The sequence below is a fragment of the Lytechinus pictus genome, chromosome 11 (assembly GCF_037042905.1).
Source record: "Lytechinus pictus isolate F3 Inbred chromosome 11, Lp3.0, whole genome shotgun sequence".
Classification (NCBI taxonomy): domain Eukaryota; kingdom Metazoa; phylum Echinodermata; class Echinoidea; order Temnopleuroida; family Toxopneustidae; genus Lytechinus; species Lytechinus pictus.
This window is the reverse complement of record NC_087255.1, coordinates 10,099,896-10,127,203: the sequence shown is the minus strand read 5'-3', so window position 1 is coordinate 10,127,203 and position 27,308 is coordinate 10,099,896. Positions and strand designations below refer to the sequence as shown.

Below are 27,308 nucleotides of genomic sequence, written 5' to 3'. Positions count from 1 at the left end.
ACGTACTTAGTGGGAACCTTTTCAGGAACTTACTTTGTTTTAGAAACATTACTTAACTGAGAAAGTCCTTAATAAAGGTTATGTGCTTTCATTAATGTAAGGAATTTCTATTTTCAATGCAGATATAACTTAATGTTGATTATTGTGTCAATTTCCTTGAGGGAAATCGTACTAAAACAACTAGACAAAGCCTCAAAATGCATAAAGAATTTGGTTACAAAATCTCAAAATATTCTTCTTTCCGAAAGAGTGCTCTGGTGACCATTTTGGTGCTGGTTGTGAACTTGCATGTAACTGTGATGGTACCTGTGACCGTATTACCGGATGTGCAGGGCAGTGCTCAGACAATTTCGAAGGGACATATTGCCAAGGTAATTAAGAGCTCCTTTAAAGGATACGCGACAAAAAAGTTTAAATAAATCTATGCTTTCTCGTTAAATATAGTTCAGCATTACCTTTCATTGGACATTAGATACCAACAAGTTTGTTTGTCCATTGGATTGCATTCTTAATGTAAGTGAAATGAATTTTTATGCTCATTTATTGACAGAAAGTTCTTTCGTAGCACATTTCACTAGTAGCAGACTACATGTCCTCATGTGCTAGGGTACAGGAAGAGTATACAATAAGAATATAATAGCTTAAGCTAAAAGGTACATGCACCTACAAAATTTGCTTCATAAAATTATGATAACGTCATTGTCTCGCAATACCAAGCCCCCAATTCGCTAGGAAAGGACCGTTTTGTGATTATCAGCTGTAGAGAATAATCAAATTTGCCCCAATATTCTAAATTAGCTTTGCTTTTCAAACACTCAGTCTGATATCATCGAAAAAATTAAATCGTTCATGAAGAGATATAAGAGCTCATTCATCAAACGTTGCAAGATATAACCTAATGTAAAATTCCTGCCAGTGAAAAGACGGTAAATTTAAAGGTAGCATTGATCTTAAAGGGTGCGCCTTAAAGGGTGCGTCTGCGCCAATCGGCAATTACAATATCCCACCACTGACATGACTGACTCAGAAAAACATGACGAAGCGTCCAGGATTGGACACGAAACTACCCTCCTTACCACTACTCCAACTGGCATGACATTTAATTCCGATCTTCTCACATCAGAGTTTGTATTTCTTTGATTTTATTATTTTTTGTGAGCCCTGAGATCGGATCTTGCTTGTCCAGATGGCTATTTTGGTACTTTGTGTAAGTATCCATGTCACTGCGAAGGAGGGATGAACTGTGAAAGAACCAGCGGTCACTGCCCCAGTGGAGTCGCGTGCGCCGAGGGATGGGCAGGTTCAGATTGTCAGCAAGGTAAGATTGCATAGGGAGAGAGAGAGGGAATGAAGAAAAAGCGGAGAGGTGAGATTGAGGTGAAATAAATACCTAATAATATTAATTTATTTTGATGATAATTTATTCTGCTGCAATGCAATTTCATCACCTGACCTATTATATCCATGCATACCCCCATACACATTTTAACCTAGAACACTCTCTCCCACACACTTAACATTTTCTTTTGTTAAATAAATAAAACACACACACATCCTCTGGCCTCACGCACATACACCCAACCCACGTTTGCAAAGAAAAAAAACCACCACACATACCCGCCTTCATCGCACACTCAATAACAATGTACATGTACGTACCTGTATTTATTAAATGTATGAAACACAGCCTAAGGCTGAATATTATCCGAAGAAGGTGAATCCAATGTGTTGAGAATCCTAGCGAAATAACCTCCATAATATTATTTTTTTTTAATCAGAAGGCTTAATTAGAGCACAATGAGCGGTATTGCAAATGTTCACTGAACTCCTTATCAAACAAAACTTATTGAATATCTATCCACTTCATTGAATTATTGATAAGTAAACTCTGTCCGATTCAAACAGCCCTTCCACGACTGCTTCAATCACCTTATGTGTTTGATGTCACCAACGATTCAGTCCTCCTCGTATGGAATGCATGGACGGACGGTTACGACTACGGCAACGGCCCTGCTGATTCCTACCAGGTTGATTACACTTGGACCGATGACACAGGAATCACTGGACGCTCTGAGACACCTATGACAATCGAAGGAGATAGCACAGCTGAGATCACTGGTCTTTTCGGTTTTAGGAACTACAGTTTCTACGTCAGAGTTAGGAGCGAAGTCGAGGGTCAGGTCATTGCAGGTGTGACTAGTGGTCCAATCAGTGCCAGAACTGATTGTGGAGGTAGGCCGAATACTATAACTGTTTTGTGAGTCTCCATGAACTTGCAATTATCTAAATATCCTATTGGATTTATGAGCCATTTGTAATCACGTTAGCCAGATAAAAAAAAATTACAATGTATTTAGGCATTTGGTCACATGTTTTAGGAACGTCAAAATTCACAATTTTCAGTTTTATTCTGATTTTAATGTCCATAGTGGTAAATGCATCTTCAAATGTGCATTGTTTTAAAAATCCATACTCGCCTTCAAAAGAGCTGCCGTATTTTGGCAGAAGTTTTGAATTGGAAGGCAGGTAAGCCACCTGAATTTCCATAAAACCAGTAAGGCCAATTTTAACTCCCCGGAAATAAATCATAATGAAAAAAAAAATGATATAAAGAATGAAAATCAAAAATACATGGAAACTTAATCATGACATTTATTTTTCAATTGTTACGTCAGCTCCACTACTGGAACCGACCATTCTTTCTACAATCGTCAATGGAACAGACAGTGTCACTCTGGAATGGGAGGTAGGTTGTGAATTGGCTCATGAATCATCGTATCAACATAAAACCAAATCATTATCCAATGTCTTTATATCATTTTCATGATTATTATAGGTAATACCGGTATCAAAATCGTATCACATCCATTAACGTATCCAGCATCAACTATGGCAAATAAATGGATGGGCCCATACACAATCATAATAAAGTCATTATTGTCTCCTGACAACTTGGCCCACGAAATGCTTTGTAGGATCTGATGCCTGACATCGTTTCAAAACAATTAAAGCACCAACAACAACACCCACAACGATGCCAAAATGACCTTTGACCATTCTATTTAATGCAGGTCCCCGAAACCCCTTCGTCATCATGGCTTCAATGTGATTCAACGATCTTTGGCTACAACCTTACCTATTGGCCGAAGGAAGATCCAACTAACTCTACAACTATCCCAGTGGATAGCAGTGGTGACGTAGTTGTTCAAACAGTTCAAAAGCTGGATAGCTGCACGGAGTACATGTTCTCCGTGGTCATAGTTAATTCAATAAATTTAGCCGGGCCTGCGAATTGGACATCAGCAATGACTGAGAAGATACGTAAGTGGCATAAAAAATCACAGTTATGAGAATCATATAACTGTATAACTAGGAGGAATAATCGTGCAAAAACCGCGACCGTCCAGTTGCCGTAATTGCCGAGCTGACTAATGTTTGCATCCTACCATGTACCTAATACAGTGTAATAACATTGATTAATAATTTCAGATATGTATATATATTTTAATGTTCACGGATTCAACGTTGACAGGTGGCGATCAGTAAGGGAAGTGATTACAGAGGACACCAGAGACTATATCGCCATACTGGCTTGCATCTGACAACTAGAGTCGACATTCCACAAAAAAAATAATCCTTTTAAATTGTATCGGTCTCATCCATGCTCTGACACAGTGCATTTTGCCACTATTCTCATTTGATTAAATTACATATAATGTGTCAATGTCTGATGATATTGATAAAAGAAAGGAATGCAGTACGAAAGAGAAAGGCCAGAAGGGCATTTGCGAACAGATTGTGCAAACCATCCCTTCTTAGTATCTTCTGTATGTTAAGGTGTTGATTGTAATGCATACATATCCAACTACGCCAGTCTGAAACACTGCTACCATGGCTACAGCTTAAACTAACTTTTGATTCCTGATAACCTGTTATTATACATTTTCATTTTTTATTGTGTAACATGTTAAGTTCATGCACATGTATTTTATGATTATACACAATCAATTTTCTAGCGGACCATCTTTCCAAATTGGAATCTGTACGTCTTCATATCCAACCACTTCAAATTTTCCAATGACTTCAAATTCCCCAAGACCTCATTCCCTTTTTCACTACTCACATAACCTCACCACCCTAGCAGTTTCCTTCTTTTTTTCATATCGCATAGATCAGTACGCGGGAAGTGGCAATGTGACTACAGATTCTCTAACGAAATCATTCCATCATCATTGTTCAAATCTCATTAGTCGCTAGAACAAGGTGTCGGTGAGACTTCAAATTTTTACACGAAAACCACCCTACTTCATTATTCCTATGAGTGGAAAGATCCGACGTGACTGAACGTTCCCTTATCATGCTTAGGAATGAATTTCTTCATCATTCCTCCCATATCAACCATTGGATAGTGCCGACACAAATTTCCAAATGCCTTTTGTTTCTTCTTCATTGCTAATAGCTCCTCAACCAAAGAGTCGATGCGACTTTGAATTCCCGAACGCATTTCTTCCATCTCCATCTCTTTAATCAGCAGGAAGAACCAACGTGACTTAATATTCCCTGATCATGTTAATGAATTGTAATAGCTCCTCCAACCGATGCGTCTTAAAGTCACCAACACATTGCCTCCATCTTCATTTGCTCACATATCCTTGATCAGTGAAAAGGGCCGGTATAGCCTCAACTTCTCCAATGAATCCCATTTTTTTATTGACAACAGCTCCTCAACCAGTGGAAAGTGCTGATGCGATTTCAGATTCGTACAATCATCTGATGATCACGTGGTCAGAGCCATTCAGCCAATGCGGTGCTCCAATTTACAATGTATCACGTAGGCTCCTTCTCCTTGATCAGTGCGACGATTCATTCGCTGATACAGTAACTTGGGAGGTTAGGAACGATTCCAACATTGAATATGATGACCTGCTGCCGTACTCCACCTACGAATTTACAGTCCTGGCCACCATACAAGACTACGATGCAGAATCGGTCTACCTGATAACACATAACTCAACCGAGTCTAGTAAGTTAAAAAATACCTACTCTCGCCTGGAAAATTGTCGCCATACGCTAAATTACCTGATTTTTAAAATCCCTTCTCGCCTAAGCATCAGTCCACTAAATAATGTTGACCCATTTTCAGTTTGGCTCCATGATATTTGCTCGGCGACAATTGCTCCCATGAAAAACCTGCATGTTAAGCCAGATGTAAAACATAACCTGCAAAACTTAATAAACCCAAATCCTTATCTTAGCATTATTCTGAAACAACAACTCTATTTAAATCCTAGCTCTAATAACCCTATGCCCTCTTAAGATATTAAGACCAGAGCAAATACTGCAGGGGCAAATGTCGTGTCACCCTCAGTTTGCCACTTGCGCCAGGCTCCACATGTTCTAAATCAGAAAGACAAAACATCTTTCAGGTTTACTACTTAGAGATGGGTGACCGTTAATGGTGGCACAACCGGGAAAGGGGCTGGTTTCCTAACTGCTCGTTTAACTTGCAAGTGATAAATGAATAACACAGATGGAAGAAATGATAACGTCTATGGAAGAGAGATGGCTAAGTAGCCATCCATGCTTTTTATGTCCATTCAAAATTAATATTAACTTAACAGTTGGGGCACCCCTTTATCTAAGATAATGTCGGAAATACATATGTCTCGTCTTGGTCTCGGATGCAAATTCGTTGATCTTGGTCTCTATCTTCTATGGCAATAGGGACCTTCCGCGACACGATACGAAAGTTCCAACATAATAATTCAGTGGAGCATCCATATCATGTACATGTATATTATGTAATTTGTACAATGAAGGGGCTTCTAGAAAATAAAAATGGTGACGACGATTAATTTACACGATGATTACATTCAGGCATTTCAAGAGTACGTTGGAACCGTTTCAGTACGTATGGTAACAACGAATATATCATGCATTATCGTGAATGTGTCTAAATATTTGGTGTCTCTATTTTTCTGCGTCAAAGTCTCAATATCCCTTTGGACAAGCTATGTCTAGTTACAAGTGTGTTAGGTGTTATTCACTGTCGCGAACACAACACTGCCAGTTCACAAAACAGAAGTCTCTACTGTTCTGTCACTCCAAATCTAGTTTAAACATTTGGAACTGCATTTAATACAGCGGGCATATATCACACAGATATTTCCGTTACCGTTTCCATCAGATTCTACGGCGGCTCCCGAAGATTTAAGTGTGGACACAGCAGTAAAGGGAGAATTGGAGTATCGTTGGAACAGTCCCCCATGCGGAGATCGTAGAGGGGCCGTAAGTTATGACTACGCATTCCAAGAAGAGGGAGGAGTTGACTTGCGAACTGGAAACCTTATGGCGACAAATAAACTCTTTGATGGTCTAAAACATTACGTGACGTATGACTTTGAGGTCTGTCCAAGAACAACAGTGGGAACGGGTCCCTGCATCTTCAATCAAACCCGAACGCTTCCGAGTGGTAAGAGCTAAGATAAACATTGATCGTCATCATTATTAAAAATTATCATCACCATCTTTTAACGTCTTTTGATCTGACGCGGCCGGGGTTTGAACTCCCGACCTCCCGGTTGTGGGACGGACGCTCTACCAACTGAGCCAACACACCGGTCTATCACCATCACTATCATCATCGTCATCATATCCCTGTTCATCCAAAGGTGCCAAATGTGCCTGTATTTTGCTGATGCAATCCTCTTTGTGCCAGTGAACATTCTGAGCTCATTGCCTCATCTCAATTTTTTTCTAACCCGATTTCGTGATCCTAGCCATGTTATATATTTGGTCCATTTATTGTTCCTACTCTTATTGTCATCATTCTCATTTTAAATTATCCTAATCAGTCATATTCACATTATTATCATTACTATTAAATTCAGTGTCATTACAACATTGTTATTTCATTTATGATTAAGTAAGGTCAATTTCTTTGTTTTCATTGCATTGGTTTCGTCTTTTACTTTAATTAGTCTGGTTCCTAATCTACTGAATGGTTTTCGTGTCATGTTCTATTATTTCTGGCATTGTACGTTCCATTTTGTGTTAAAGGTATTGTTTAACTTTGTGAGCAGCCGATTTAAAAAAAATTCTTAAACCAAGATGAAACATGTGTGCAAGTGCATGTATTAGAACTAATAAACCCTGAAAACAACCATTATTGAGAATGAAAATCTAAAACTACAAGGCAAACCCCGATTTTGTAAATAGGCGTCTAATAGACGCCTAAATAGTACACATAAGTGTATGGGATGAAATTAAGGTGGTGTTTCCGGTCTCTTTATATTTCAATTTTTGAAGCACTTAATAATTATTTTCGAACACAATTTTTTCTGGGCTTCATTTTTGTAACATATCACAGACACAGGTAACAAGTGTAACCTTCTAGCTCAGATTTTTTAAAAGTCAAATCAATTTTAAACAATCACTTTAAGTGTTTTAAGTCTCTGTTTCATTTCCTCCGATACAGGGTATACATTGTATGTTTCAGAGACGTAATTCACAATACGGCTATTTTTCTGATAATAAACCCCAAATTACCCTAGACTAAACGAAATGTTATTGCACTCTTCTATATGATGCTAGGTGTCATCTAATTCTACAGTGCGTATGAAAAAAAGTTTACACTTAGAAAATATCCTATAAAATTATACATTTGTAATAAAACCTGAAGATTTTACCATTGGTACAGATCTATTTTAGCAAATGACGATATAACTGCCAAAAAATATTTCTGCTTGAGTGAGCACCACTTACTTTTGAAAAGTTAGTGAAAAACGATTTGCGCAGAACTTTGAAAAAGTTATGCGAATAAGAGTAGACCTTAACTATAATTAACACGTATAATTTAGCTAGAAAAATTGATATGAAGATATCTTTTACCTTTTTTAACTTCTTTCCTTGCCCAAAACAATTCAAAGAGTGCATTGCGCCCCACCCACTCCCCCACACACCGAGACCTTCGTGACGATATTTGCTTTACACTGAGCTGTGATTTTCATGAAATGGCTTAGACTAGATTTTCATTTTGTTAATCATTGTCAAACTTGGGAAAAGTGTGGAGGAACAAGTATTAAATGAAATGTAAACACACTTTAAATGATGAAAGCTTAGTGAAAAAATGCTGGAGATGTCTGATATAAACTTTTATTCAGATTCAATATGTCCTCAGATCCAGCTGGCACAAAAAGGGTAAAGGTTGTGCTTACTAAGTGCTGAAATTTCAATTTGGGTGGCAAAATTGTTACATAATGCTTGAATGTATCCGTTTTATTTCAATTGGACTAAAAGTGCAAGGGAAATGTATAAGAAATGTTTCGCAGGGTAAGTTTGATTTCGCACTTTCCCCTTGACATATTTATTTATATTTATGCGAGCTTTACAAAAATGGACAGTGCTAACATTCTGTCAAAACTTTTACTTTCATTGGATAGATGAGACCCAAACCCAAGATTATATGTGAAAAAATTACCAAGATGTATATTTTTTAATTCCCAGGGCTTTTTCAGAGTGTAAACTTTTTTTTGATACGCACTGTATATTCACGGAAAACAAAATGGAATAATCATATCATATTCCTCTAATTTCGCAACACATTTTTAATAAAAGGTTTTGCTGAGGGATTCAAGTAATGTTTACTTGATGAATGAGCTGACAACCGGAATCATCTAGTTCGGTCTAAGTTAATCTAATATTAAATATTTGAATGGTTTATCATTCAAATATATGCTCGATCAGCTAAAAACCACAATACTGTATATCGGCCATAATTCATTATTATTATCATTATTGACATAGCTCGAAAATGTAGATACTAAGCTTTGAATATGAATTAAATGAAACCTGAATGGCATGAATTTATTATTTACTTTTTTATTGTCAGTAAGAAATCGTCATCATTATTGATTATATTAGTGTTATCATCATTTTCATGTTGTTTTTATTATATTATTATAATTTCTCATATAATTACCATTATATCATTTTTAATTCATTTATGATTAAATAATGATGCATAAATGGTAGTCTGCATTACCACCATCATCATGAATACCATGATTATTATCAAATATATATCATTAATCAATATTGTTCAATATTGCAGAACCAACTCGAATTCTCGGTTTCGATAGCGAAGACGGCTCAACGAATCAGACATACATTGCCATCACGTGGGAGAAGCCTCAGTTAATGAATGGTGTATTTGTAAGGTACGACATCCAGAAGAATGAAGAGGATATCATCAACATCGAGGACGAGGAAGACCGAAGCTACTCGTTTTCGGATCTGGAACCAGACACAGAATATTCCATCAGGGTAGGTTGGATTTTAAGTCAGTGGCAGATCCGGGGGGGGGGGGGGCACATCTGGCGCGTTCCCACCTTTTTAGAGCCATAATAATTTTTTTTTTAATGTAAATATGACGTTCTTACACAAGTGTGCCCCCTTTTGAAAGTCTCAGCATATTGGAATATGTCGTTCATACACAAGTGAAGAACTTTTATTTTTTGCATGTCAAATACTAAGTGGACTAGCTGACCTTTATTTTTGGGTGAAACTTTTTTTTTTGCATGTCAAATTTTCCTTGGGGAAAATGTGACAATGGTAATCTTTGATAACTCTGAGTCGGAACTGAATTTTCGAGCAAGATTTCACCAACAGAGGAAAATGCTTAATACATGATAAAGTGCATAAACCCGATGGCCCCTTATTATGAACTCGGGTTTAAATTAAACCCTAGTTTAAAGTTGTGCTTTAACTATGGAGAGCCAATCGGGGCACAAACCCTAACAGTACACATCCATGTTATTAACTCATTTAACACTCAAATTGTTCATAATTTTCTGGGAATGATAACTGAAGTATTTTTGATGTTATTGATATTAATAAAAATATGTATGATGCTAACGGTGATTATCATCGTCTTCATTCAGACGTAGTTTTGTCTGCGTGAAATCTCAAACAATTATTTCGAAACTACGGTTGTTGGTGTCCATTAAAACTTTTCAGACATGAATACGTACCTTATGTTTTATATGCAGGTACGGGCTGTGAGCAATGGAGGACCTGGTCCTTGGGATTCAAAAGTTGTTAGAACTGTACCAATACCCGGTAAGATGACATATACAATATGTTAAAACATGAATTATTCAATTTAATTTTCAATTCATAATCCACAAAATGATACTACCGACATGATTCCCAAATAAAGGTCAAACTGCTTGTCAAAAAATGGGAACCAATTAAAATTAACAAGCAAACAAGATATTTTCCCTCTTTCCAAACAAACAAAACTGTCACTATTGTCTTTTGTCAATTAGCTCCAATTTAAGATGGGGTTAATTTCAATACCTCTGATGATAAGTAAAATCATGAAAGGCCTCAGCCTATGTTTCAGTGATGTTAACTCGTCAAAGCTATATTTCACTACAAATCAAAAGTTGTATGGATTGTGTGGTCTTTTATCCAAATGTTAAGGAAGATAATAATAATTATTATTATTATAAATATAATAAAGTTTACAGAGCGAAATGCTGAAAATTTCATCGAAATCTGATAAAAATTAAGGAAGTTATTAATTTTTAAAGTTTAACAAATATTTTATGAAAACAGTTGCACGCACGTCGTCATGAATTTTTACTAGATGGGCTGATGATGTCACATTCCCACTTTTCTTCCCCTTACATTATTACATTAAGTCATATTTGCTTCATTTTTCATACATGTGTGGATGATATGTCTCCCTTATATGTTATAATGAAATGAATTCAGCAAGGAATATCAAATGCACCTAGTCAGTTGACAATCCAATTCTTTACTTCTTGGAGGAATACATTTCAATGAACCTATTTTCTTATTATAAAATACAAAAGAACAAGTTGGGATATGACACCATCAGTTTGCACATTACATATTAATGGAGACATGCCTAGAACTGTTTCACCGGAATAATGCAAATCTTTAAAATGCCATAGTTTTGTTATTCCTTGTCCTATTTTGATCAAATTTTCTGTGTTTTGTTTGTCTGTTCAAATCATATTATTCTCAGCCTGGGGTTCCTTTTAATGTCTTTTTTCTTTAAACAGAACCTGGATCTCCGGAGACGCCTTTTGCCACGGCAAAGACTTCCAGCTCCATCACTATAGAGTGGCCACATATCAACAATGTAGATCTAGGAATATATCAGATAACAAGTTATACTGTCAGTTATTCATCAAGCACGGGCGGTGAAAATACCGCAGATGTCAAAAATATAACAGATCCAATGGTATTCACGATCTCACAGCTGAAATCTGTAACGGAGTACTACATCAAGGTAGTCCAGTAATCTGTCTCCTTCATCTATTTTTGTGGTTAGATCGTGCAGAAATATAAATATCGTTAATGATAAATGATAAGAATATTGTGTGGTGGCATTAATTTTTAATAGCATAGCTACTTGTTTTCTGATATGATGACTATTCGGAACGATAACAGATGTTAAAGGTAAATTCTAGTTTTGGTAACGATATCAAAATGAGTTCGTACAGAATCCAATGAAATGACCACCAACGTGTCTGTTTGTATAAATAAAACGCATGTGCCAAAGGATTCTGGAAGAAATTGTGTAATTGCTGAGAAATCAGCAAATAAGCACAGGATTCGGGTAGAGCGTCGGGCCCGACGCTCAAAGCAATAATTATACACTGTCCCACGTGCGCTTATCTGTGTTGGGGAAGTTCAGTCTGAACATTTTTCAGCGTAGATTTCAAGATTTCACAAAGTTCAGTTTATGTAACTGTACCAGATCTAGATCCTCGATGATATACTGACAATTAAGCCTGGTTTTACAGACTTTCTCATGAAATCAGTGTTTACTGCAACTACTGGAATTTCTCTTTAAAGGCATGACCCGGGATTCCAAATCAGAAAATTATGCTAAGTAATAGCTGGTAACATTAAAGCATAAATCACAACTTGGTCTCAGAGAATTAGAAACATTAAAATACTTTGATTAAACCACCGAAGAGAAGTTCTTTGCAATTCATCTACACATCAAACCCCGAAATTAGTTACGCCAAATTGATTTTGTTGTTGTTCTTGTTGTTAAGTTTTTATCGGCGCTTTCAATCCAAAAAGAATATACTGTTTATGATACTAAACATGATCGTTTCCCATCCCTTGAAAAAGCTATATTCATGATATTTGGGCAGGTTAAACATTTTACAAAACCATATCGTCTGCCATCGTCTGAATATTTCCGTTAATGGTAACAATTTTTCTTCTTACTTACATGTAGGTTCGTGCTGTCAATGAAGGTGGACCTGGTGGTTGGTCTGGTAGTCTGATCGAATCTACTGAGCAAATACCGAATGAAATAAATGGTAAGTTTTACTAGAATAGTCGATTTTTTATCATAAGTTCATTCTGATTTTTATTTTGTTAAAGTCTTGTTCTGTTATTCATGCAGTTCGTTGCAGTTATGTAATCTTATGTATTGCAAAGTATGGTAAGCCAATTAAGGAGCTAGTAAAGTGGAGCTGTATTAATCTTGCTCTATTTTTAGCCCCAATGTACATGACCATGACGGAGCTCCGATTTGTAGAGAGGGTTCGACTAATCGACTTGCCATAATTTTACCAAGAAAAGAAGTCCAACTTGTAATATGCTATTTAAAGGCTGTAGTATTGATGAAGAGTGATTGTTGTTTACAAGTAATAAGAACAGTTTGAAACGGCCAGAGAGTATGCACATACTATCATAATAATACAATTCTGCAAATACGTAGTCATTTTTGACAAATTCGTTATCTTTGATTTCCCAACAGCTTTGGCCATAGGAATGGGAGTTGGCATTCCACTTCTCATCTTCTTCATTGTTTCAACAGGGTTTATCTTCTATAAGAAAAGGAGGTACGTATTGTAGAGTACAATGGAAAAATAATGATGTATATGAAGTTTATGCTTAACGTTTGAATGTGATGATTTCCTGGTTTCTAAGAGTAGGACTTTTGTCTGCGTCTGTCTATATAGTCTTGGCTCATTTACATAAAGGTTTATAGCGATTGGTCATGAAAATAATTTCTAGAATTTCTATAGGAAATGGAGGTACGTATAGTAGATTCCCATTTGAGAAAGTGATTACGTATATCATGTTCATGCTTAACGTTTGGACGTGATGTTTTGCTGGTTCCTAAAGTAGGACGTTTGTCTGCTTTTGTCTATATAGTATGGGCTCCATAACATACAGTGCGTCCCACAAATAAGGAAATCCATTTTCAGAGACAAATTTCACAATCATTAATTCAATCATTTTTAGTATGAATTTGATACCTATGGTAAGACTGGAATCTCATCTTTAATATGACATCAAGAGCTTAACAAATAATTCACGCATGACAGGTTACAAACAATAAATATTGAGGCCTATCAGAAACGATTTGCGCAGAAACTCACGTGTTAATCTGAATCTACACTCATTTCAGGGATCAGCGAGAGAAACTTAACAAAGAATACAGAAGAAATGCTAATTAGTCAAGCGTCAAATAAGCACGTCTGTCGTATCACGAATCAATCTTGTACAATGTTTCTGCGCAGACTGATTTTGACATTAGAATTTAAAACCCGTCTTGCTCATTATTGCGTGAAGTGTCCGTCACATATTAGGTATCAACATGTAGAGGAATAATTGCATTGTACGATGATAAAAATGGAATATCCTAATTAATTTGCCTTTGTTTGTAGGAATCCCGATTTCCTTTTTTTCTGGGACGCACTGCTTCATAGCGATTGATCATGAGAATAATTTTTATGATTGATTCTATCTATTATTGTGTGCCATCAATCGTAAAAATCAGCCGAAAGATCAATTGTCAAGCATTATATTGCAGGGCAAATGTAAAATAGAATTTGATTTCAAACAAAGATACAAGGATATCTTCGGAAGAAAGAGCATCCATTGATTTCCAAGCGTCTCCTTTAACTGACCAACCGACCATATTTTGTTTGTATAATGATATTTATCCTCATGTGTATGTGAATATATATACTTTTTGGGTTATAGTTTGAATAGGAAAATAAAATAAAATACAATATATTAAAACAACACCTTATCCCTCCACTCCCATAACACACATACATAAAGATAACATTATTATAAATAGAATAATGGACGTTGGTCATACATGTAGTTAAACCAAAAAAAGTATATATATCCGACCATGCATATTATAATAACATACATTCAATGGCATCTTCCTCATGTCCCCATACTATGAAATAGCCCAATTGCTTCTGCCATCATGACCAGATTTGCATTGATTTTTTTGCAAAAGATATCTTTTTTTATCATGAGATTGTTTTTAGAATAATTGTTGAGGGGGTCCACATTGTACAAGAATAAATTGCGAAGTTATGGATTCTGATATAACCTTGCACATTTAAATATGTTGCATTTTGGAACGTATTTTAATTAGTTACACCACCCTGGACAATGAACACAAGCCTCTAGGCCTTGTCTTACAAAGAGTTACGATTAATCCAATCAATCGTAATTCTATGGAATTCCATCAGTGTCATAATTTTTTCTATAGGAAATTGGCACAATATCCTTTGAAAACAAAGAGAAGCACAGTGAATTTTCAAGAAAATAAAGAATGCATGAATATACATCATAGTTAGAAAATATTTTGAACAAACATGCACTTTAGATGTTGACATTGCTGGCTTTCTATAGTTACGATTGATCGGATGAATCGTAACTCTTTGTAAGATGGGGCCCGGAACAATTACAAGTAATTACAAATACTTTACTGTAAGCAATTGGTTTATATCTGTCATATCTGTTTGCCGTTGCCTTATTATGTAATAGGAATGCTCCACCACCGCCTTCAAAGGAATACGATCTAGAGAATGTGAATGAGAATGGTAATTTCTTCTTTTAATTTCCTTTCTATTGAGCTAAATTCAGTTTTTAAGGGAATTTTAGGGGAATCTTTTGTATTCCTTTTTTTTTTCAAAATTCCCCATTTATTCTATTAATTATAGATTTACTCGCTTCATTACCTTTTTTAAATGAAATAAAAATATTGATGGCTATGATTTTATACAAAAAAAAATCATGCATTTCTCAATACATAATTTGCACTCAGTTTCAGACGTTAAAGGTAAAGAAATAATAAATCACGCATTCTTAGAAAAATGCTATCTAGAGTGGATATGAAGTTACCCTTTTTAAACTATCGTTGGTCCAAAGTAAAAAAGATATTACTTTATAAAATGAAGAATTTTGTTTCTTGTTGCCTAAATAATGGTATTATTAAAATGATGCAAACATTTGTAATTATTTCTTCATGAAACGTATGCCAATTAATTTATATCATATTTCATATCTAAAACAGGGGGAGTTGAATTCCCCTGTAGGCCTTAAGGCCTACAGTTATTTTTTTTGGGTTTTACTCCTGTTTTCGTTACGCTTTTTGATTGTCAACTCTTGAAAATAATCGTTGTTTTATTCATAAGAAAAGGTTAAAGTAAAAAGAAATCTTAGAAATGAAGGTATATATGATATACCTCACGCTGTATGGACTTTCTTTTTCAAGAATAACCTGAATATAAATCGTGAGAGTGAAATAATGGTTTTGGTTGGCTTGTTGATATGAATACGTCAAGTCTGCACGCAAAAATGCATTGAAAAATGATCTTATCAAAGGAAGTTTGTATTTTGATCGCACCTTTAAGAATATGGTGGCTCTTCAAACCTGGTACCGGTACATACAACCAATCCAAGCAACTCCAAACCGAAGCCCCCTCTCAAGAAGCGACCTTCACCATATCAGCCTATACCGGTTAGCGATCTGGGAAAGGAAATCAGCGCTAAACGGATGTCACACGAAGAATTCGGGAAGGAATTTAAGGTATAAAACTAATAGCTAAGAAATCCAAGATCTGTGTGAAAATATCAACGTATATTAATGCCAGAAACACACCTCGAATATCATAGAAATAAACAAAAGTGACAAAGTAAGCAAGTGAGCAACGAAGGCCTTCAAAGCTTCGATTTTTTCCACAAAACAGTAATACGCACATCCAGCATGTAAACGTAGGCCTAAATTTTATTTCACATGAATAATTCCAATGCTTTTCTTGCTTTTTATTCACATAAGCTTATCATATTTTCATTTTTATGCCACCGACCTCTGTAGGCGATTTCCGTAGGCATTATGTTTCGACCCATCGTTCATTCCCTCCCGTTATCGTTCTCGTTAATGTTGACGTGTCAACTTCAAACTTGGTCCAAGTAGATCTATTAGATTTTTAGAGTATCAAGGTCAAAAATAAAATCTCACAGCGGTCATTGTTCATTAAAAGTCCTGTTCTCGGGATAATTTAGAACCATTTGTGGAATCATCTTCATTTTTTGGTTCAATTCCCTGGTTAATATATCAATATTTGAAGGTCGTTGATATAGCAAGATATTGGGACATGAGGTCAAAGTTGAAAGAAGTTTTCAAACCAAGGACCGTTGTCGCAAGAATTGCAGAACCGTTTTAACGCGTATAAGGTATCAACTTAAATCTTAGTTCATGTGCGTATATGGGAGGAACAGTGATCTGATTAGATCTTGGTGACATGGTGCCAAAGGTCATAATGGTCATTATACACCTGGGTATATCCCATTCCCGAGGTGATGGTTCAGCTCTAATCTTGATTTTTGAGTCATGAGGTCTAAGGTCACAATGGTCACAATATTAAATATCAAAATTTTGAGTGATTTCAAAATTGACTTATACATTCATATGTGACTGACAATAACTTGTCAGATTCAGGAGTCAAGAATTATAGGGTCAAAGGTCGTAGATAGAGGTCCTTACATACGTGAAAATATTTTTCGTGATAACCAATATATCCGATTGGGCCACAAACTTGATTCCTGTCTGCATATGGGAGTGACAATGATCGTTTCATAGTGCGGCCACAAGGTCAAATGTCAAAGAGATCATTTTTGTTGTTGAAAAATGTAGACGTTTAACTGGAATGTCATAGATTCCAGATTGTGGCAACGTTGAAGCATGTATGTACTTTATTCTTTGTACGGAGACGTAAATTCCCACTGGGCGCAGTGGAGAAAGTCGTTATTGTCATGTTAAATTGTTGATGTGTCCCATTTTTTTTTCTCCATTTGTTCAGGCCTTGGTGAATAGAAGTGATGAGGGATGCATTGGAAGTAATCCAGAGAATAAATCAAAGAACAGATACAAGAATATCATTACTTGTGAGTTACATTTACCTGATTTGATATTTCTACTCTTGCTTAAATGCTCAGTTCTTTCCAAGTTGTATCAATTATGAACTCCTCTTAATGAGTTTTCCAGGAAAATAAATGAATGGGCAAAATGCTAATGCTTTGTTTGTGTCTTATGCCTTGTATTGTTTCCCGACAAAAATGTATTATCATGTCTATAAATGTCTAAATGAAATGGAGAATATAATTATTTAAAAACAAGTTGCTTAGTTGGTATAATATCAAATACGTGTATATATCAAATACTCTTATTGGTGAGACTTTCACGTACGTCATTTCTGGTGTGAGGGAAATGGTCTTCTTGCACTGTTCTTTGATAATTCTTTCTCGAGGAAGCTAAATCAAAGCAGTGGAGAAACATTTCATGTGGCAATTTTAATAAACTATCAATAAAGAAATACATTTCCAACGACGGGTTTAATCTTCAAATATTAGACTTTAACCTGATTAGTGAGAATTGATCGGAAGACATGATAGCACTTTCATTTTCAGTGGTCAATCTCCCCATGAATGTCATAGATTACAGACATTTTCTCAAACATGCTCATTTATTTTTCAGATGATGAACACCGAGTGAAACTCAACAGGTTGCCGACAGAACCGGGAGCGGATTACATTAACGCCACTTTCATTGATGTAAATACATGTACTTCATCATTATCGAATAGATGATTTGAACAGATAAAGTGAAAATGGACAAAAAAAAATGGACACTGAAATTTTCATCAAAATCAGACAAATAATAACAAAACTTATGAAATATTTACCTTTTGGATTATACCGGTGAAATAGTTTAAAGTATGCCTTCGTGGATATGCAATGAGCTAGCTGGTGACGTCATATGCCCACGAATTATTTCGCATTTCATCACTAGTATATGAAAACATTAATGAAATTTGGTTCTTCAAAAATGACAAAAAAAAATGTATTGCAGCTGTATTTAATGTGTAAGGTAATAAATTGCTACAACCTATTAATAACAAAAATAATGTTTTTTAATTATTTATGTTACCAGAGAGACATTACACTCACGTATGGAAATATATTTAAGATATCAGACTGTCTCAAAATAGTCTCATTCCCGATACTGATCAAGACAGTAAAGAAAATTTATACCAAACTTTACAATATATCTTCCGTTTTTTATTGTATCAAAATGTATATGAAAGAAGACCTGGGGACAATCCATAAGCCTAATTGGAAGAGGACTCTAACTGCAATATTGAACTCTTCGCCGGACAGCTCTACTTTTAAATACATATTTCCAGTGAAGATACATCTAACAGCGGATCGTCTCACCTGATATTTAAAATAAGACAATATTCTATTTATTGTGACATTGGTTTACTCTTTTCTACTGCAGGGTTACAAAAAGGAAAATGCTTTCATTGCCACGCAAGGTGAGATAAATTATTACAATCGATAACATGTCGGGAGAAAAAGGATAGGCCTATGGCCGCTTATACTCTGTACTGTGACTTGAATTGATAATGATACTAATCAAAATTAAAGATTAAGGTGAATCAGGATATTTTTTATGACATGAAAAGTGTGGTCAAAATATAAAAATGACATGCATCTTTTGAACACTTAAACATGCATCTTTTAGGAGACAACGATGCATTAAATTATGGAATCTCATAATTTGAACATGATTTTGTAAAACATTCAAAACATACCTCGGCTAATACTTAAGGATGGGTAGTGCTTTTGATATTCGTCGTATATTCTTACAATACCTCTATTTTCAATTTAGATTTTTAATTTGATTTAATTAACTTTACTTATTTTCGTATGACATCTCGTTAACATTTGTTTCACCTAAAAGAAAGCAACAATAAAACATCAAATACAATTACAGACAAATGAAAAGTAAACATGATAAATCTGTCCAGTAATATAGTTATATCTAAAACTAAAGTCAAAGAAATATGATGGGACCTGCATAGAAGTAATCTTGTAGAAGCAGTGGCGTACCTAGGATTTTCCACAGGGGGGGCAAAATCGGCCGCCAAAAAAATTGACAAGCAAAAAAAAAAAAAAAAAAAAAAAGGTCTTCAATCAAAAATAAAGGTTATTGTACCAGAAAAAAAATTGACAAGCAAAAAAAAAAAAAAAAAAAAAAAGGTTTTCAAGCTCGTCAGGGGGGAGGGGGTAATAAAGGTCTTCAAGCTCGTCAGGGGGGCATAAAAGGTATTTCAAGCTCGTCAGGGGGGGGGGGCAGTGATATGTATTTTGTATGGGTTGTGGCTCGTCAGGGGGGGGGGGGGGGGCAGAGTGCCCCCCCGTAGGTACGCTAGTGTGTAGAAGTACAGGTCCGATAAAATAAGTTGAGAGTAATGAATGGTGGAAGACGGATACAATTTTCTGACCTTGAATAAATCATTTGAATTTTCATTTAGATTATAAAAAAAGAAAGAAGGAAAAAAAGAGAGAAAAAAATCCACTTGAAGCGGTCAAAGGCAAATAAACATCACGTTTAGGTCCTTTCGCCTATATCAAAATACCTTTTAACAGCATGTGGAGTATTTACCCTATCAGTGGTGTTCTTTCTTCGTTACCTATGAATTGAAATACTGCCTATTTGTCAAATAATAAAAAAGTTCTCATTTTCATGGATAGAAATATAGTAAGTGCCGCTCTGTTAGGTATTATTAATATTTTTATTTCAGAGTGTAGTATATGCTATAGCAAGGAAAGATGAAGTGTGAGGTACTGATCTGATGATACATATTCTAGAATTGAAAATACTGTATGGAATTATTCGAAAAGTTTACATTTGACATTTTGATAATTCGAATTTGGGAATTTAAAATGTGAAATAGGGAAATTTTGAACTTTTTATTGTGAAATATTTGACTTTGCATGCAATTTAAATAAAAAAGTCTAAAATTTCACATTAGAAAATACTGATTTAAAAAAATTGATGTTTAAATATTGGTATTTGATATTCCAAATGCAAAATTTGAAATCGTATTGTTGTTGTCATCATCATTATTTCCTCCAATAATAGTACTTATCGTATTTCTTGTTCTTAATGCCCATGCAGGACCAAATGATGCCACTCTGGATGGTTTCTGGCAAATGGTTTATGAGCAGAGGACAGCGACCATTGTCATGCTGACGAACCTGCGTGAGAATAACAAGGCAAGTATCATGGCTCAGATGGTAAACTGGTTCAGATACCCAATGCATTAAAGCAAATACGAACCAATAGCGCCATCTCGAGTCCTCAACTACTCATACCTGTCCACTTTCCTGACCCATAATGCTAGTGTAGTCTAGTAATATAGACACACGTGAATGATAACATGTTAATTAACTACTCAATACATTATACCGCAATAATTATAGTACCAAGTAGCAAAACATTTACATTTCCTCTCAAAACATTTTTGTTTCTCTATTCAAATACAAGTATAGGTCAATTTATTCTCTGTAGTATTAGTAGATATCTGCAAACGTATATTTTAAGACTATTTATTTATAACACACATTCAATGAGAGACCACACACAGTTCACTTCCCCTTTAGATATAAACATACGAAAAAATTGACTAGGGGATTTTTTTGTGGAATTTATAAAATCATAATGTAAAATTGAATGAAAATTACCCGTTAAATAAGCACTCATGGAATTTAAAGAACATTCTAAATGTTTCGCGAATATTGCCTGTGTAGCAGAAACGAGATATAGGCACCGCCTTTTTCGTCGTCGGCAACATAAAATCTTCAGTTCTAAAGGTTTTTACGTATTAAGTTCTAAAAATCGTCATCAAAACTTTGAGTTTAAATTTTGTGTAACCTTTATGTTTGAGGTTGATTGGTTTGTGTTAAAATATTAATGATTTATGATTATCAGAAATGGGATATTCCGGAAAAATCGGCAATTTTCTTACAAAAGTTTTTCTTACAAGGTAGATCTTTTTCATTGCCATAGAGGTATTTCCCAGTAAAGTGATAAATAATTCAAAATTGTATCGCCACTGTAAGGAGTTGGGACTGTAAATATGACAAATTTTATACTTTAAAATACCATTAGCATAATGAGCCTGACATAATATTCAGAATATAATATCATATTCACCCCTCTTCCTTTCCTGTTCTTTCCTTTTTTTTCTAGGTCTTGATTCTATTTGTAGGGTCCCATCTGTACGCCAATGTACAGTGTTACTCCTATATTGTATTTATATATATTTTTTATCTATATACCTCTATTATGCCTTGAACCTGGAAACATTTTTAGTCGCTATCAATCTTATTGTACGCGTGAAGACCACGATCGCTTGTACATGTTGTAAGGAGTTTGTGTCCTCTTCTGATATGCAGTACAACTTATATTTTGATAAAAAAGATAAACAACCCATGGGTGGATGCAAAGGTTGCGTACAAAAGTCTTTAATTCCAAACTCCCAAACATGTCAAATTAATTAAAGGTCTAGTCCACCCAAGAAAAATGTTGATTTGAGTAAATAGAGAAAAATCAAAGTAGCATAACACTGAAAATGTCATCAAAATCGGATGTAAAATAAGAGAGTTATGACATTTTAAAGTTTCGCTTAATTTTCACAAACCAGTGATATGCACAACTCATTGACATGCAAATGAGACAGTCGATGATGCCCATCACTCACTCTTTCTTTGATTTTCAATTGTTTGAATTATACAATATTTCACTTTTTACAGATTTGACAATAAGGACCAACTTGACTGAACCATATAGTATTAAACAATACTATTTCCACATGATCAGGGAGGAATTAATCCTTGTATCACTTGACAATGGGGAGAATATTATAATATTTCATATTTCAGATAATAAAATACAAAAGAAATAGTGAGTGGATGACATCATCAGTGATCTTATATGTATACTGACCAGGATGTGTATATAACTGTTTTGTGAAATTAGGCGAAACTTTAAAATGTCTTAACTTTCTTATTTTTCATCCGAATTTGATGAGATTTTCAGTGTTATGCTTGTTAGATTTTTCATATTTTTATTCAAATAAACTGTTTTGTTTGGGTGGACTTGTCCTTTAATTGACACCCAACTCAACCACAGATACATGCACCACAACGTAGCCCATAACTTCCGGAAGCAGATTTTTCTTCTGGATTTCTTGTATGTTTTCCTGTATAATCCACCAATAATCCAACTTCATTACTTGTTCCTTATAGATTTTAACTGTTAATTGTGTTCTTTCATACAGCCAAAATGTAGTCAATACTGGCCTATCTCTGGGGAGCTTAAACGATATGGTGAATTGGAAGTCTTTGCGAGAGAAGTAAAAGAGGAGGGAAGTTACGTGCTCCGGATGTTCGACGTTGGGAAGGTTTGTGCAGGCTCAGAGTAGAACCAGGGGGGGGGGGGGCACTCAAGGACTGACGTCGTACCCATACATGTCCAAAATAACGCCGAATGTGAACACCGGTTAGGAGAAATTGTATCGTTTGCATTGCTGTACTGAAAAAATAATAAGTTTAGCCCAAATATTCATATAAGAATGACAACCATCTGATGGCTTGCTCTTGCCATAAACGAACTGTTTGGTAGATCAACTTGAACTTGGAACATTCGCAATTTATCTTAAGTGGATTTGGCATATTAGATATTCTATTCTGAAGTCATGATGTAATTTTTTGTATTCCTTTTAAACATACTGTATTGGTTGACATGATTCCCTAAAAGTGCCGTTACTAATTATCCAAAGTGAGCATGGATTCAGATCGTTGCCGTTTTATTTCTTTCGCAGCCTGGAAGAACACCTCACAGAGTGTCCCAATACCACTACACCATATGGCCCGATATGGAAGTCCCAGAAAGCTCCCAACCGCTTCTTGACTTCAGGGATATAGTGAAGAGTTCCAACCCCAAAGGAGCTGGGCCAATCATAGTCCACTGCAGGTAACATTGATTTTAAATGAGAGAAGCTTTATATACAGCCATATAGGCAAACAACAACAATAACAAATTTTTTTTTGCAGTACTGAGCCTGACCGACCCTAATAAAACCCGCCAACTTGACAAGGTTTTATGTTTTATTTAATTTTTACGAGTCAGATTATATGTGCCAACTTACAATAATTTTCATAAACCTTATTTTTATTTGTTATCCATTTTTTAACCCCAAAATAATAGTCATAATGACGAAGATTTTGATGGCGCTCATTCTGGAGCGTTTTGGAACAACAGTGGACCTTGACATGTAGAATCATATAAGGAATACAGCATCCCTGATAGTACTACACTTCTCCTTTGTCACTTCACTGTTTGTGCACTGAAAAAGACGCATCCAATTCCAAAGACGCGTTGCCATACTGCAAGATGACAATGGCGAATATCCGGCTCTAAAACAGCAACATTTTAAAAGAGTTTCACCGCCAACAGTCGAGGTTTAGAAGTAAAAGTACCTGAGTAATATTTGCTCCTTTGAAAATCTATTATTTTATTTCTAAGGCAATTTACAGAAATATTTTCGATTATTTTATTCCTTATATGCTGAAGCAGACATACGTATATAATATACTGTATAACCAAATTTGCAAGGTCAGATGATAATAGATAGACCAAACGCATCACAGAACGGAGACCATGGCTAGGATCACGAAATCGGGGTAGACAAAAATTGAGATGGAGTGACGAGTTCACAAAATTCATTGGCATAAATTGGATTGCACATTGGATCAGCACGAGACAAGCACCTTTGGCACCAACTTGAGGAGGCCTTCGCCTTGCAGTGGGCTGAACATGGCTGATATGATGATGATGACGACCAAATTTATATATAAACATATTTTGTACATGCATTGCATTAATTGATGTTTCGAGTGCAGAAATAAAAACACCTTTTTTCTTCTTTTCCTGAACATCACTAGTGCCGGGGTAGGACGAACCGGTACTTATATAAGCATTGACTGCATGATGGAAATGATTGAAGCGGAATCGAAAATCGATGTCTTTAACTTTGTGAACAACATGAGGAAGCGAAGGGCATATATGGTACAAGTACAGGTAATAATGATAATGATAATAATACTATTCATATTAATATTTTTTCATAATGATAACAAGGATGAAGACTGAATTATAATAATAATAATAATAGTAATAATAATAATAATAAGGATAATAATAATGATAATGATAATAATCATTATCATCATCATCAACATAGTGTTAATAGTTCATAGTAACAATAATAACTGGTCTCGACCAGGGCGATATGGATCTAAGTGAGGGATGTGGTATCTCCCTAAAGTAATGCCAGTCAGAATAATAAACACCTTTGAATGGACTTTGGATTAAGCAAAATCCTATCCCGAACGTGCTGAACGACAATCCACCTGTTTAATAAAATCCAGTTTTGAGGTAAATTCTGGATTATGAAAAAGAAAAAAATAATATCAAACATCAAAGTTGTTTTGCTTTATAACTAAGGAAAATGGAAGAGAAGAGTTAAAATGGCATCACTTCCCTTCCCTATTTTCCTCCCATCTCTTCCTTTATTTTTTATCCACCCTTCTTTTTCTCTGCTCGGGCTCTCTCTTCTTTATCTCCCCCCCTTCTCTCTCTCTAACAAAACCATTCCCCCGTCTCTCCCTCTCTCAGCAACAATATGAATTCATCTACGAGACACTTCTCCAATGGACTGTTTGTAAGAAGGTATCATTCAGTCTACTCGATTTACAGTCTACTGTCAAGTCCTGGAAAACTACTCGAGATGCTTCAGGAAAAACCGAGATGTTGAGACAATATGAGGTGAGTGATTAACAGCTTTCAGAAGGATGGAAACGACGTCCGTGCTTACCCGAATCCCTCCCAGGTGGGTGTTTCATAAAGCTGTTCGTTAGTTAAGAACGACTTTAACTGTTTAAGAACGACCGGTGAACCTTTCTTACGCGCTAAATAATCACAAATGAACATTTAATGGTGAATATCATTTACCACAAGAGAGGATCACCAGTCATTTTGAAAGTTGCTCTTAACTTACGAACAACTTTATGAAATGCCCCCAGATTTATTTGCCATGCAAATTTGAGTAAATGCCAAAATTCTTTCTCTTTTAAAGTGCAGATCTACCAATTAAGTCTTGAATGAAAAGGGAATGATTATCTATTGAAACTCTAGCTGAATTCAAAATTGAAAAATGCTAGGATCGGGTATGCAATACGATGAAAACATTATTTTGATCTTCTTTATACTGTACACTCAATTTTAAACCGAAAAAATGTCAAACCTGTTCCAAAAATATTACTAGAAGTTCTTACATTCAAGAAATTGAGAAGAAAGGACACTGAAAATTTATGCAATGCGCCTCGGAATAGATTGTTTCTAGATAGATGGCGCTACATAAATGCATATTATCATTATTATGCAACAATTTTCGAGTTTGATCATTTCGCGAGTTCCTCAGGATTTGGGGAAGAGGAAGGATTTTTTTTTTCATATAAATGAAATCATTGCAATTTATTAAACACTTTTTTGAATATCCACCGGCTTATTTTTGTTTTTTTCTTTTCAGGTTCTTGAATTCATGGCCCCTCGGGAATTAATAGGAATGAACCAGAAGGGCTCAGCGCCTGAAAATGCACCAAAGAATCGCTACCCTCATTTGGTACCAGGTAATTGCTCTCGACTTCTCGTTTATATGATGATCCAAAGCTTTTCATGAATTAAACAACGTGCATACATTTCAAACAACATTATTTACTACAATGAACTTGTGATTGTTTAAGGATGGTTTAACAAATATTTGATACATACAACAGGGAGGCAGCGTAGCTCAGTCGGTTAGAGCGCATGTTTCGGATAAGATCGTAGATCTCAACGTGACAAAAAATCTGACACTATTGCGTTGTGTGTAAGCGTGCCTCACCACTATATTCAGTGCAGATGTGAAGTAGTTGGAAAACACTCCGTCCATCGGAAAGGACGCAAATGTTTGTCCCGTGTATATGAGAGTCACAACCTATGCACATTAAAACCAATACACTATTCGTCAAAGATTAGGGTGTTCACCCGGTGTATTGCACCTGCGAGTCCCGGCAAAATTCAGGTCAAGTCAATCTTGACGTTTATATGCCATAATAATCAATATAATGATTGTGGGCATTAACGGAAAGACAAGACAAGACAATGTTCAATTTTTAAGAATATGTACAGTGTATAAGAAATTTAAGAAATATAAATGTTATAGAAAACCGTTTTCTAGATCCACTCACCAATGCTAGTTCTTGAAATGATCCAATGTCCCGGCATGAAAAATTAGGAATCTGAGTTCACGACTCCACAAAGCTATTAAGGCTCGGCGAATGTTACCAACAAATTCCACTAGAAGGTACGGTAAACATACAACAATGACATCTAGAAGCCTAGTTAGACCGTGGACATAAGGGATGGTCACTGCAGAGGTGAAGTACAAAGTTGTTGCACTCACCCCAACAACGAAATTAAACTTGTCACCTTTTCTCGTCCGCGAAAAGAACAAAACAAACATTTTCCACGTCACGCAAAAAACGAATAAAATCATTTAGATTTTTTCTCAACAGATGATAATCCAAGGATGTAAAATGCAAATATAAATACCCAAGGATATGATTAGTGCAAAACACCTCAGAAGAGTGCTCGACTATCGGAACAATAAGCAATTAGTTTATCCTCATGGACTGCATCTGTTCCATAGGAACAGCAAAAAAGCTGTTTCAACTCTTCAGGTCCAAAGTGAAGTGATTTGTATTGGTTATACAAATTCATTAACATGAAGATCGTAAATGAGTGACTAAGAAAGCACGGCCAGTACACCATGGATTACAGATATTTAAGGTCCTTATTTAAAGGTTGTCGGATTGAAGTAATCTGTTGGGTGGAATTAGATTACCACTATTACTTGACATTATACAGGAAATATTTAGTCTTATGTCGGCAAGGTGCTGTCAGCTCATTTCTGCTATTTAAGGACGTTCCACAGTTAAAGTGAAATCCATGTCATTTTCACCAAACTTTGCACATAGATACT

The 27,308-nt window shown here is 35.5% G+C and overlaps 1 protein-coding gene across 2 annotated transcripts in view; it reads left to right on the top strand.

The window, feature by feature from the left end:
- LOC129271746 (receptor-type tyrosine-protein phosphatase kappa-like) overlaps window positions 1–27,308 on the top strand; it is a 53,496-nt gene that overhangs the window by 19,077 nt on the left and 7,111 nt on the right. Inside the window, exons 11-33 of one of the 2 annotated variants that reach the window (XM_064106675.1) lie at window positions 249–371; window positions 1,160–1,318; window positions 1,906–2,232; window positions 2,676–2,746; window positions 3,072–3,321; window positions 4,721–5,023; window positions 6,188–6,472; window positions 9,113–9,324; window positions 10,050–10,119; window positions 11,094–11,323; window positions 12,287–12,371; window positions 12,815–12,899; window positions 14,857–14,912; window positions 15,726–15,901; window positions 17,175–17,259; window positions 17,849–17,925; window positions 18,653–18,689; window positions 20,339–20,436; window positions 22,503–22,625; window positions 23,046–23,197; window positions 24,169–24,304; window positions 24,902–25,051; window positions 25,815–25,914. In XM_064106675.1, coding sequence (XP_063962745.1) covers window positions 249–371; window positions 1,160–1,318; window positions 1,906–2,232; window positions 2,676–2,746; window positions 3,072–3,321; window positions 4,721–5,023; window positions 6,188–6,472; window positions 9,113–9,324; window positions 10,050–10,119; window positions 11,094–11,323; window positions 12,287–12,371; window positions 12,815–12,899; window positions 14,857–14,912; window positions 15,726–15,901; window positions 17,175–17,259; window positions 17,849–17,925; window positions 18,653–18,689; window positions 20,339–20,436; window positions 22,503–22,625; window positions 23,046–23,197; window positions 24,169–24,304; window positions 24,902–25,051; window positions 25,815–25,914 — 3,390 coding nt within the window. The remainder of the gene's footprint in view (window positions 1–248; window positions 372–1,159; window positions 1,319–1,905; window positions 2,233–2,675; window positions 2,747–3,071; window positions 3,322–4,720; window positions 5,024–6,187; window positions 6,473–9,112; window positions 9,325–10,049; window positions 10,120–11,093; window positions 11,324–12,286; window positions 12,372–12,814; window positions 12,900–14,856; window positions 14,913–15,725; window positions 15,902–17,174; window positions 17,260–17,848; window positions 17,926–18,652; window positions 18,690–20,338; window positions 20,437–22,502; window positions 22,626–23,045; window positions 23,198–24,168; window positions 24,305–24,901; window positions 25,052–25,814; window positions 25,915–27,308) is intronic. The other variant, XM_064106676.1, reaches the window with a different exon arrangement.